General features: G+C 35.9%; 1 protein-coding gene across 2 annotated transcripts in view; it reads left to right on the top strand.

Annotated features, from left to right (window-relative positions):
• The first annotated feature begins 3896 nt into the window (after positions 1-3896).
• Positions 3897-13420, top strand: part of nr2c2 (nuclear receptor subfamily 2, group C, member 2) — a 33561-nt gene continuing 24037 nt past the window's right edge. Inside the window, exons 1-4 of one of the 2 annotated variants that reach the window (XM_084086541.1) lie at positions 3897-4075; positions 6440-6564; positions 12850-12951; positions 13088-13249. In XM_084086541.1, the coding sequence (XP_083942667.1) occupies positions 6499-6564; positions 12850-12951; positions 13088-13249 (330 nt within the window). In that variant the 5' untranslated portion in view covers positions 3897-4075; positions 6440-6498. The remainder of the gene's footprint in view (positions 4076-6439; positions 6565-12849; positions 12952-13087; positions 13250-13420) is intronic. The other variant, XM_084086540.1, reaches the window with a different exon arrangement.

Genomic DNA, 13420 nt, shown 5'->3' with positions numbered 1-13420 from the left:
CCCGGTCTCCACCTATAGATAGTACCTTCCTGTTTATATTCGAGGAGTTTTATGGTTGAAATTTAAAAAAGTAACAAATCTGTCACTCGCGGGTCAATTTGACCCCCTTAGGAATGAATGGAAAGCGAAGAATGCTTCAGTACACAAAGAAAAAACTAAAAATGCTCCAAATTCAAACCAAATTCAAACTCGTGCTAAACCTTTACCAAAGAATGATTTTATAATGTCTACATGTGTATCTGAATGCTAGAGGACGGACTTTAGGACCCAGCGGAACACCTCGTTCCTCCATATAGAGCTATAAGCCCATCTAGTGGCTAGAGCAGGGGTTCCCAAACTTTTCCATGCCAAGGCCCCCCAAATACCACTAGGTTCTGGCCAAGGCCCCCCGTATTGAACCCATCGACAATACTACGGCACGGCACATGTAGAAATAAATAAATAAAACATCTAGGTGAACATCAGATTATGTGATGGTGTTTGATACCAGCCAATCAGAAAGATGAGATGCACCGATTACAATTTTCAAGGCAGATTCCGATTTTTCATTGAGTTTGACCTGCCGATACAGATTTAAGCCGATTCTGATTTCATTTTTTCTAACCACTTTACAGCACACACAAATATTTATTTTCTATATATATATATATATATATATATATATATATATATATATATATATATATATATATAATAAAACACCACTTTTACCCAAACTGGTTAATAAAAACAAGTTTAAATGGATACATTCTCTATAAATATTTTTGTCTTCATTTTCTTTTCTGACATAGCCTACTCCTTGTTAAAACACACTATACATGCAAATTATGTGCATTTTTTTGAGTGAAATCATATTTATTTTGTCCATCAAAAGTGTTCTTTCACTTTAACTGAGCGTGAGCAGTGCAGCAAAAATAGACTCGGCGTCGAAACCCTCCGCTTCACTGCTGCTCATTCGACGCTCCTGCTTGACGCTCACGCGCTGCTCCAGCTCGCGGTGTGAATGCACTCACTGAACATGCACGCCGAAAAAAATTCGCGCTGCTCACGCGCCGCTCGCGATCTGAAACGGCCGTAATTCACAAGGTTTCCTACATGTGCGTTCTGTGTGCATGTGTGATGTTGATGTTGCGCGATGTTATTCATGCGGCGCCCGAGTGCATTTGAATCGGCATATGTCAGACTGAAAATCACGTGAAAATCGGCCAATTCTTGTCACTAGCCGATCAATCAGATATCAGATAGGCTATGCAACAAATTATTATAATGTTTTTTCATAACAATACTCATATTAGCAAATATTTATTTTTTAACGTTTTTTAACTTTTTTTTTTCAACTTGCTGCGGCCCCCCTGGCGCCCCCTGGCGGCCCCCACTTTGAAAACCCCTGGGCTAGAGTCATGAAAGATCATGTTATATTGTTTGTTTTCCACAAGAGGTCGACAAAGACACCCAATGTAAGATATTTTGAGCTGAATTAAAAGGGTTATGCATGATATTGTGAGTTATTTTGAATTTAAGTTGAAAGAATGTGAGGAATGTGCTTAAATTACTATGTATTTATTATTTATTGATCAAACCAAGTAATTTTAAGGTAAATAAAGTTTAAAATAACAAAAAATCTCCAAAAACAATTGCATTAATTTTTATTTTTTTTAAATATCAAAATGAAATAAAATAAGCTTTCTGGACAACAAAAAATGTAAGTATAATTTTAGGGCTTCGGGTCATTTTGACCCACGAGGGAAAGATTTGTTACAAAGTGCAAAGGATGAAGGATAAAAAAAAAATCAAGGTAACCATATTCATCATAGTTTAAGTAAAAACTACCTAGATTTAACAGCTATAACACTTTGAAAAGGAGCAACATGGTAATATAAATCAAATATTATGACAAAAACGCAAAAAACTAATATATACATAGTAGCTTAGTCCTGTTAAGTGTCTACTCGGCAAAGAATGGAAGTGAACTGTGACAACATGCCCCATAGGTGGGGTACATTATAACATGACCGTATGACAGATTAATCTGATCTAATCAAAAAAATATACAAGACAAACTAAAATATTTGCTCAATAAAATACAATTATTAACTTTTTCATATAAAATAATGGAATTTTTTAATAATTAAAAATAAAATAATTTTTGAGTTTGTCAACGAACAAACCGGAAACCACAGCTATACAACATAGTTCAAAACATAATAATAATTAATAATTTCTGAACATTGACTCTCAGTCTTTATTCACCTTTTTTCTCATGTTTTTCAATAGAATTCATAAAAGTATAGAATAGAATATCATAGATAGGGGCTCAGTAAATTTACCTTTGCTTTGGCTAAATAAATGGTCAGTGATATCTTCCAAAGATTTAAATACACGAAGTTTCGTCATGCTGGGATGTGTGGAAGTATTTAAAACAAGTGTGTTACAACTAGCCCTGTGTTAGTTTGTGTCTCGCTCACTCATATACAACAAATTCATAATCTTAACCTTTATCTCCATACCGAAATCCCAGATGGCCATCCTAGATAAATAGTGCTTGTAAACGACTGTTGGGAGAAGCTAGTGGAGGCTTGGACCCGGGAACGGTTTTCTGTAAGTCACGACTCACTGACATGCCTCCAAATCTGGGCTCAAAAACAAAATCCATTGTTTCCCACTCATAATTACGACTTTGTGGTAAAGTGAAGCCTCTCCTCCATTGACATCCAAAAAATGTCTGGTCTCCTTCCCTGGTCACTTTCACCTCCTGTGTTTAGTTTCTCCTTCTTCTTCTTCTCCTTCTGAGTGGGCGAATCAGAGGCGTATTGCTGCTCTCCTCAGTTCATCTGAAGAACTTTTTCGGTTTTCATTTTGGTTGCCAGTAAGCCTGTAGATTTTACAAGATTACCGTAAATCATCAACTACAATTAAACTGTAAAAATACAGCACACCTGTAAAAGCAGCAAAACAAGAGCAGCTGTGAACAGTTCTTTACTGTAATCTTTACAGTAACCTGCACTGTAAAATAAAGTGTTCCCAAAAGTTGTTATCAACTTGTTGCTTCAAACTGGATTTATATGATATAACGTATAAAGCCTTGTTACATATGTTACATGTAACAGTAATAACAGTAAATTATGCATAATAACATGCAACTAACCCTCAACCAAACCCTAAACCTACCCTAACCCTATAGTAACAACATGTACTTAAATAATATAACACAGTACTTAAATATATAATTACACTGTAACAATGACACCTTAAAATAATAAAGTGTAACCAAAGTGTGAAAAATAATATCTGCCTTTATTCGTCCATTCTTTCCATTTTTTATTTATACTATATAAACTATATACTATGTTTATACTTTCATGTACAAATCCTTATTCCATGTTGCATGGCTATGTGTTGTAAAAACAGAATCATTATTTGCTATAGTTCACCCCTATCTCCTGCTTGTCTGAAATATAATTATTTTGTAAAACAGAAATGTAGTCAGTTATAGAATAACCTTATACCATTTATTTCATAAAGTTGCATTAATACCTCTCATTATTCTTTCTTGCTATCAGTTAAAAAAATTTTTTTACATGCTATGGTTCTAAATCAAGATCTACAGGTTGAATGAGAAATTTGACACAAAACAGGAAATCCATTAATTATAATTTATTACTTGTGTGGAGGCAGAAAGAAATAGTGCAATGACAATGTGTTTATGAAGGTCAAGAAGCCCGTTTGTTTTTTATTAGAAGCATTAAAAGAAAAACAGAAGCCCATAATTAACTTAGGATTGCCGTAGGTATAAATATATATATATATATATATTTCACATGTTATCTTAACGTCAATTCTTTGTGAATAAAGTGTCTAAAACAAGCAACCAATCCGCGCTCGTGTTGAAGACAGACACGATGACGTCAGCGGCGCCTTGCTCCAGACGCACGTGAACGCGCCCGACAAGAAGAAACTCTCGCACGCTGGCAAACGGGGTCACGAACTATGACCTTTCACTGGAGTAAAAACAATAACAAATAATGTGCAATAATAAACGCGAGGGCATTAAAAAACACGTCTGTTCATATCACAGGTAAGCAGCTTTTCATTTCTGCATGTCGCACAATGGTTGGTCAAAACGTTCGCGTGAAAAATAATAATAACCCCATTTGTGCAGCTTGTTGTGTGGCTGCAGAGAAACAGGCCCGAGCTGTCCTCAAAAACTCATCCGAGCTGTCAACAAGCGAGCTGGTGGGTTTATTTACGACAAAAGACCAACCCGAGCATAGTGTGCTTTAGATCGCCCGGTATATTCCACTTATTCTACAGCCACTGCTGTATACAAGTATAATTAAATCAATTATTTTCATATGGTTAATACATTTTGAAGTATTAGCTGGTTAGCATGAGAGCTAACATATGAACTCGACCCTTTTACCTTTGCCACCGCGGGTCCTTCAGTGGGAGGATTTCGCCTGTGTTCACTAATTTTGGTCGATTTGACATGAATATTGCTGCCATGAGGAATAACGAATGTTTTGAGTATTAATTCTTTTTAACGGACGTTTAACCAAGCCTTTATGTTGTGTTTTTTTTCTTGGCCTTGCGCCAGAATCTCCATTTTGTTTTGTGTTTTGAACATGACTTCCGCTATGAGGCGGTAGGGTGCTTTTTTATTGAACATAAACGAAATACATTTTTAATGACATTTGTAAGTGTAGAAGGAGACTGCTTAAAGCAAGGCACACACATAATTGAATAAAAAATGACGGAAAACATCTGCATCACTTTTTTAAATACAAAGAAATAATGTTTTGTCTTTATACACTTACATTTGATAAAGAATTTATCCAGAATTAACATTGCATTGATGAAAAATTCAGCTTTTTTTGTCATCCAACAACATTCTAAATACAACATGGTTTCTATAAAGTAGGCAATGACTGCATGTAATAAAATAAAATATGATCAGTTGTATGGAAGCTTGTTTTCGCCACGGGATAAAAAATAAAAAAGGTTAATGTGACTTTTTATCTGACAATTCTGACTTTTTTTTTTTTTTTGTCGGAAAAATGTTATAAACTCCAACCCTCTACGGACACACTGAAGCTCGAGTCGCCATTGGCTAGTAATTTTTTTATTAAACATTTAGAATAAATATGCCATTCTTATTAATGGAGTTAAACACTTAAATTACATGAAATAAATATTCAATAAATATAAATATTTGTAGTGGATGCGATGCTTTTGAATACTTTTCCTGTGGCATCATGTTGTGTTTTAATGTTTGAACTACAGAGATAATTGCTTATCATGATAATAGCAGATTGTCTGAGAATTTTTTTTCGTGCAAATAATGCACAACAAGGCCTATCTGTTTCCATTCAAAATATAAATCAATTAAAAATACAATTTGGCTAGTGGAAAAGATTGAGAAAACTTTCTCTGAAATGTATTTTACACTATTTGATTTATTTATTCAAAAACAAGGCAAGGATAGGCTACTAAGTTATTGTTATCAATGTAATGTGAAGCACATCCGTATCTCATATTTTCCTAATGTCTTGTACCGTTAAACATGGTATCACTTGGATGAATAATCATATGCAAATTATTTGCAAATGAGGATATGCATAGTAAAAGTATGTGTTGTAAGCTCCATATATGGTTATTTCGTGGTGGAGACTCATGTGTGCAATCTTCCTCTGACTGGGATTCATAAAAGGAATTTTGCACAGGTTCTGGTGTACGCATGGTTTTATAAGTCTGAATATTTTTTGCTGTACACCATTTTTGGCTTTCGGGCACATGTACACTTTTAGTAAGGATCCTACGCACAGTTTTATAAACGAGACCCCAGACATGGAATGCAAGAACAATGCAAAATAAAAAATTCTACACAAGTATAATATAAAATATAGATTTCAAACACTATTAAAGACAAGTAAGCCTGTAATCAAATTAGAACAAATAATCAAACTACAAGCAAAAGCACAGATAAACTCAATAGAACAAAGATGAAAACAAAATAAAGACTGCTTTTCAGGTAAATCTAACAGTTCAGATTAGGTAGAGAAATTGAATAATTCACGGTATAAATTAAATATAGATAAATCGTTATTAAAGTTACAAAAGTTATTCAGTCAAGAGCAGTGAGTGATTTTTTTGCAGAATTAAGAACACAGACAGGAGGAATATTAGACTGCCGTCACTTTAAGACATAATGCACGGATCATATATTCTGATACTGATACACACGCGTTTTCTTTCTTTCCTGGACGATGAGCATATCTGTGCTGGAATTAAAAATGCGAACTATTTGACTAAAGTGTTTTTTTCCTTGCCGAGATAAAATCTTTCAGAAAAATGCCGAAATTGACTGTCCATTTCAAGTATTGGTATTATGTTGTGCTTGTGAAACATACTGCTTCATAATCAATATTTGATTGGCACATAGGTGGAGGTGTTGTTGGCAGATGCAGAACTGGTCCAATCAGACACTTCTAATGACCTCACATGACCATGACAACCAATATGGAGGTGCTGGCTCAGCAGGTATTGACCACTGAGCAGATTTCAGAGGTGAGTGATCATGGGAGAGAGAGAAGTACTAGATGTTAGTAGTGGGAAGTTCGGATTATTTTACTGAGTCGGATCTTTGAATCTCGTTCATCAAAATGAACAACTCTTTTTTTCGAGTCATTTCGTTCACTTGACCAGAATGTATTTAAAATGTTACATGTTTGCCGTCCGTTCACCCCGTGACATCCTCATAAACTGAGCTATTCAGTCTGTAGTACCGGATACAGAATTGATTAGTTCACGTTTCGAGTCTGTCGACTTCGAGTCATTCGTTCATCACGTGACAAAAGAACGAAAGACTCAAACGAATCAGACCCGAAGACTCGAGAGGTGAACTAATCATTTCTGTTTCCAATACAGAACCTCCAATACAGAACCTATAGGATGTTGCGCATGCGCAGTCAACACAAAATGAACGAATCACTCTCTGAGACAACTCGTTGTTCTCGAGTCATATTAAAGATTTGTTTAAAATGAACGACTCATTCATGACCGACCCATCTCTACTAGATGTAGTGTCCACCCAGAATCAGCAGCAGCTCATCCTCTGTGCAGTCCATAACAGGAAGGAATGCAAACACACTAATATTGGTGTAGATGCCATTCACTTAGTTTAATTCAGTTTGGATGGGAGTGGAATGAGAGGTGTCTTCGGTTCCTACACTGTAAAAAATGTTACTGCTAATTTACTTAAAAAAATTATGGTAACAATATTACACATACTATTTTTGAGTAGTTAAAGCTTGATTTCATTCATGGAATCTACCTGAATAAATCATGTAAAATGCCCTAATTTATTTAGACATAATGAATTAATTGTTTTTAGTGAAATGTGCTTTTTTATTTTAAGTATTTTTTATTCTCAAAATTGTGTGAAGTCAAGTGAATGGATATGACCTGTTTATATTTAACTTTGAGATATATTGTTTTATAATAAGACTGTATGCTGCTAGGACAGCACAGAATCAAACTTATTACTGCACTATCATTAGCAGAGTTATTGTTACATGTATAAAACAACATGCTTCAGAATATTTAAAAAAGCAGTTATTCACAACCTAACCATAAGCCCTACTCTTCTGCACAATGGTAACGATCAAAACTTTAACATAATAGAAACTCTTTCAAATGTCAAACATACCTGAACATTAAACATTAACAGATGTTTCCCTTTACTCAAAAACACATGAAATAACACTTTATTTCAAGATTTACTCTCCATTTCCAGCCATGTGCAAAGCATGCTGGGAACATACAATGGTATCTCTAAATAAAACCGCATAAATGAGCTAATTCTCTTAAAATAAATAGGTAGCCCCTTTTCCTTAATTTTATGAGGTTTATCAGTTCCTCAATTCAAGCCTTAAAATTGTGTATGTTTCCTTAAAAAAAATAGGAAAATGCATCTCTTGGTGTTATTAGTGAAATGTTCTCAATATTTTCAACAAAAACTGAACCACAATTTTCTTAATAAAATATACATAATATTTTTAATGATCAACTCAATTTTTTTTAATGAAAATTACAAGACACATGATTCATTTTTTACAGTGTATGGACCTCAATAATGAAGCATAACCATGAGCTGTGAGGTATAAATGAATTTATTAGGTGTATGCTTGACTAAACAAAATAGGTCTTTAGGTTATACTCAAAATGAGAGAGTCCCGAACAGTTCTAGGAAACAGTTCTACTTTTCTAGAAAAAGGATCTAGGCCTACTTCTTTGACGTTCTAGGATCTATCAACGGGCAGGAGATTTGCGGGAGCTAGACATTTAAAGCTTTATTGTCACTTCGGCCACGTGCTTTCTTGTTGTCTTGTTTTGAGTGACTCGCAGTCGGTGAGTGCTCTGATTGGCTGCATGTTTTGTTTGAGCACATGGCTTGTCATGTTTGTTTCTATGTGCCATGTGTTCTCCTGTTTATAGAGGGTTTGCATTGACGTCACTTTCCCGCAGGAACACACTCCCTCAGCCGGACTGAGTGGCAGAAGAGCTGCTGAGTGACTGGAGTTAATAGAGGAAACTGCGAAAACACGAGTAAAACAAACGATTATCAGTTTAAACTAAAGGTTGGACTTGATATAGTGTTCCTTACGACTTACCAAAGATTCAGTGATCCATAGATATTGACATGCCGCCAGGAATCATGTTTCCTGACATTTATATGAGCCTGATTTCGACATCGGGGAAATAAAGCAAATTTGCCTGTGAACGCTTTATATAAATACAATATAGGCAGATCTAAATCTGGGTGATCACTGACATCAATGTTATATACATCTTCATATCATCCAGCCCTAAAACTTGTATAGTTTTTTGTCTGTGTTAATTTAAAAACATCCAATTATGCTGAATATATGATGGTAAATATTTAATTGATGAGTTGTAAATACAATATATAACAATACAATATAAGGTATAAATTTGATCCCAAATTCAGCATATTGACACAAAATGAAAACTGCAAATCCACCTTTCGCTCCCTGGATCCAGTTGTTTCTGTGAAATTCAGCGATCCATTTGCTTCTCTGTTCTGTAGCTTTCGGCAGTCTGTAAAAATATACCTATCTATCATATATACCTAATATACTAATCTAGTTGTACAGTTAATCTCAATTAAGCTCTTTCCCATTTTAGATGTGTTTGTGTGTTATTCGCAGCATTCACGCTGAAAACTAATGCTGAAGCTCAGTCTTTCTGTCACTCAGTGTGTGTTACTGCAGACAGTGACGTCACACACGTAACCTCTTTTGTCTAACCGTGCCCTTCTTGTTTTCTGATTATTGATTAATTTGCCCCCCCTGTCCTCCCTCGTTACCTGCTTTGTATCTGCCCTATTTATTCTCCTTGTGTTTGCAGTCCTGTGCCAGTTCGTTGTCATACATTCCTTGTGTGTTGATCCCTGAAGCCATGTCGTCTCCTGCTACCAAGTCTTGTCCTGCCAAGTCAAGCTGACCGGTCCTGTTTTACCCCACGGGGTAGTTTTTGTAATTTTTTATAACAAATAAAAGCCCATTGTTTTGCATCTTGAGTCCTCGCTTCATCCCTTCACCCAAACCTGACATTTATGTTCATGAGAAGAATTTTAAAATGAAGTGATGATAAAATTAGGTTGATATAATCGTATTTGTTGGCTCTAGTAAGCACTCTTGCTGCTAAAATTTTAACCATTTGAAAAGTTTATTTATTGAACTTATAGTAATAGTGAATTACAGTAATCTTAGACAACTGTCTTGTTTTCAGTAACTAATACCTATATTGTCAGAATTCATTTAGCTTTCAAAAGCATATAAATGTTAATCCTGCAAGAAAAAAGGAATGTTAGTTATGATTGATTAAAAATTTCCTTCACTAAAGCACATACAAGGAGAAAAGTATAGGACCGAATACAGAGCCCTGTGGCACTCATACTTGTGTTTGGTCTGACATCTCGTCACTAACAAACTAGTTGTGATTGGATGGGTAGGACCTAAACCATGCTAATGTCTGCCCACAAATGCAACATAATTCTCGAGCCTATCCAAGAAAATGTCATGGTTTATATTGTCAAAGTCAACACTAAGTTCTAAAAGCACTATAAAGGAGAGATATAGCTAAAGAGCCGTGGTCAGATGATAGGAGCAAGTAATTTGTAATTCTGATAAGTGCAGTCTTTGTGCTATGATGGCGCCTGAATCCTGAATGAAACTCTTCACAGATACTGTTTCTGTAAAAACGCCAGAAGCACTAACAATAAAAAAAGTTCTGAAATAGTACTGGTTAGAACAAGGAGGGATTTAAAGCGCCCTTCTTATGCTATTTTACAGGCTCCTAATTTTGTTTTGGAGTCTCCTTCTATAGGTTTACATGCATCCAATGTCAAAAAACATACAAAAAAAAAAACATTTCTAATAATCTCCACTGCAGCATCAGTTCTCTCAGTGTCTGAAACGGTTGAATAAAGGATTCAGTCTCTCTAAGCCCCGCCTCTCTGAGAGCTGCTCTGCTCTGATTGGTCAGAAACCAACCGCTCATTATCATACCTGACTCTCAGCTCTTGACACACAGTGATACGAACAGTAACGATGGCGTGGGTTTTACCGTATCAATCTCAGAAAACAGCGTCTTCTCGACATGAACAACACGAACCAAACTCTTCCAGTCTCAGATGTGTTTGAGGGCGGAGCAAAGAGACGCTGATCAGCCGATCAAGACCAGAGGCTGTAATTATGCAAATTAGTTTCAAACCTAGCAGGTTCGAGCAGGAATTGGAATAAGGAATAAGACTGGAATTACTGACGACTCATTCAGACAATTCAGAATTGTTTTTTTGTGGATGAAAATCACTCCATCTGTCATGCACTTTGAGACTTTGTAGACTTTTTACATTCATAAACCGCTTTTACGCCATACGTGAAAGGTAATATCAGAATAAAGTATAAAAGAGGCACTTTAAGAAATAGTGAAAGCATAGAAGTAGTTTTGAATATAATAGTTTTGTAGTCTTAACTAAGTCTTATAGTATGCATTATGTTCTAACCATGAAATATTTTTTTTCAAATAAGTTTTAATACATGAAATAGCTTCAATTGTACAAATAAAAAAAGATTAAAAAAAAAAAAGTGTATCACAATGTAACATTTTCAAAAAAAGTATTTTTTTCTATAAAATTATACTTCTCTATTTAAATGCACATCTCTTTTAGAAATTGATAGATTTATATACTTGGATTTCATGCAAACCAAAAATAAGTAGATCCCTATCATTTAATCCCTATCATTCCCTATCATTTGGCCAACTCATCCTCACTCTCATCACAGGGAAGAGCTAACTCTGCACTCTTCCTATTGGCCTTTACGTAAAATATTGCTGTATTAATTTTCTGAAAAGAAGAAATCATTTTATTTATACATGAATACAACTATACTACAATAAACACTTCAAAGAAATAAATAACTGCAATCATATTGTTGATGCTACTATCAAAAAAAAAATAATCCCAATGGGGAAATACATTATAGCAATTCCACTGTGGTACAGCGTTGCCATGTGGAAACATTGATATTTTCTCAATTTACAGTAAAACTATGTTAGACAAAGTGAATTTGTGAATAAAAATATCTAATTTACTTAAGATGCTGCAAAAAAAAATAATCTCCCATGAGAAGAGATGTTTAGAAATGAGGTTAATAGAGTAATTTCTGAAGCACCTCAACTGGTGTGAGGGTGACGGTGGGAAAGAGAGTTTTGGATTGACACTCAAATGTCATGTGACATAAAAACAGCACATCATTGGCTCCCCTAAGGCCTGCCCTTTTAATTCTCATAGTGCAATAAATTGCACTTTTTCTGAATAGCAAGGAAATTTGTAGAAATGTATAGATGCCATATGGCAACTCTGTACCATACAGGGTCAAATATTGTCAGGGATTTGTCTGTCTAGATAGCCTTAAGCCGGGTCGTGCACACTGTGCTATTTTGGCCACGATTTGGTCGTCTGAGACAAATTTAGCAAATCCTAAAAGATTCCTCTGATCTTTGGCTAAAATCTGAAGTCTGTGATCGCTAGTTTGACGTGTTCACCAACAGCCGATTAATGAGCGTTGCGATCAGATTTGTGTCAGAAGATTTGACTCTCAGTCCTGCAGTGATTCTCCTACGACCACCGTCACATTGTCTTCGTTTTCCATGACCATAATTAACGTTAGATATTTCTTTGTACCATTTGAATCCCGCGTGTAGTGAAGCTCACATCACTGAACGTGTCATTGATGATGTAAAACTCTAGACGAGTTTTCTTGCGTGCGTAACACGTCTTGACTGTCGTACAGTCTGACATTAATGACAACTGAGATCCTACAGTGTGACATGGCTTACATCTGGGATCATGTTCGTACAGTCTGACAAGCAACAATCGTAAAGCACTATTATAAATCGCACAGTGTGGAACTGTGGACGGAAATGTTCGGGAAAGTTATTTTGTGTGATGATATACCCACGCAGTGCTGCTCACTCACTGCCGTTAACAATAGTGGTTGACAGATGCTAATAATGTACAAATCTTGAGCCATTAATGTTAACATGTACAGACAACAGTGGGAAACGTTTCATTCTCATTTTCCGTGCTCAAACTGTCTTGTGTGAATGCCTTTAATTTAGCAAGCGAATGAAAAAATGTTTTATGTTTCAATTGTTTTGTTGGGCTCTTTGTTGAAGCGAACCACTTAGTTACCATGGAAACACACTGTCTTTGACTCTCAGATGAAGATGAATGTACTGTGTGTGTGTGTGTGTGTGTTGCAGGTACAGTCGTCTCCGTCAGACAGCTCAGTGATGAGCAACTCTCCTCAGCGCATTCAGATCATCTCCACTGACCCCTCCATCACGACCCCGCAGAGAATACAGGTTCACACACACACACACACACACACACACACACACACACACACACACACACACACACACACACACACACACACATGCATGCTTTGTCATAGATGATGACACAGACACATTCACACACACACTTTCTCTCCCACAGATAGTCACTGACCAGCAGACGGGTCAGAAGATTCAGATAGTGACGGCACTGGACTCAAACACGGTTCCCAAACAGCAGTTTATCCTGGCATCACCGGAGAGCTCTAGTGCCAAACAGCTCATCTTTGCCACTGCTGACAGTCTGGTGCCCGGGCGAATCCAGGTATGAAGTCACACACTGTGGGCACGTTTATTTTTACTATATGGAGGTGACAGAAAAATAAAAATAAACTTTTTTTTTTTTTTTCACCATCTTCCTTTGTTTATGCTACTTTACAAGTGAAACTGTAAAGTGAATGTTTTTTTATTGCTGTACTCTTGTCCCAGAGTTTAT

Source organism: Abramis brama (assembly GCF_963993115.1).
Source record: "Abramis brama genome assembly, chromosome: 16".
Lineage (NCBI taxonomy): Eukaryota > Metazoa > Chordata > Actinopteri > Cypriniformes > Leuciscidae > Abramis > Abramis brama.
Note: the sequence above shows the minus strand (reverse complement) of the source record. Positions and strands in the feature narration are given on the sequence as shown.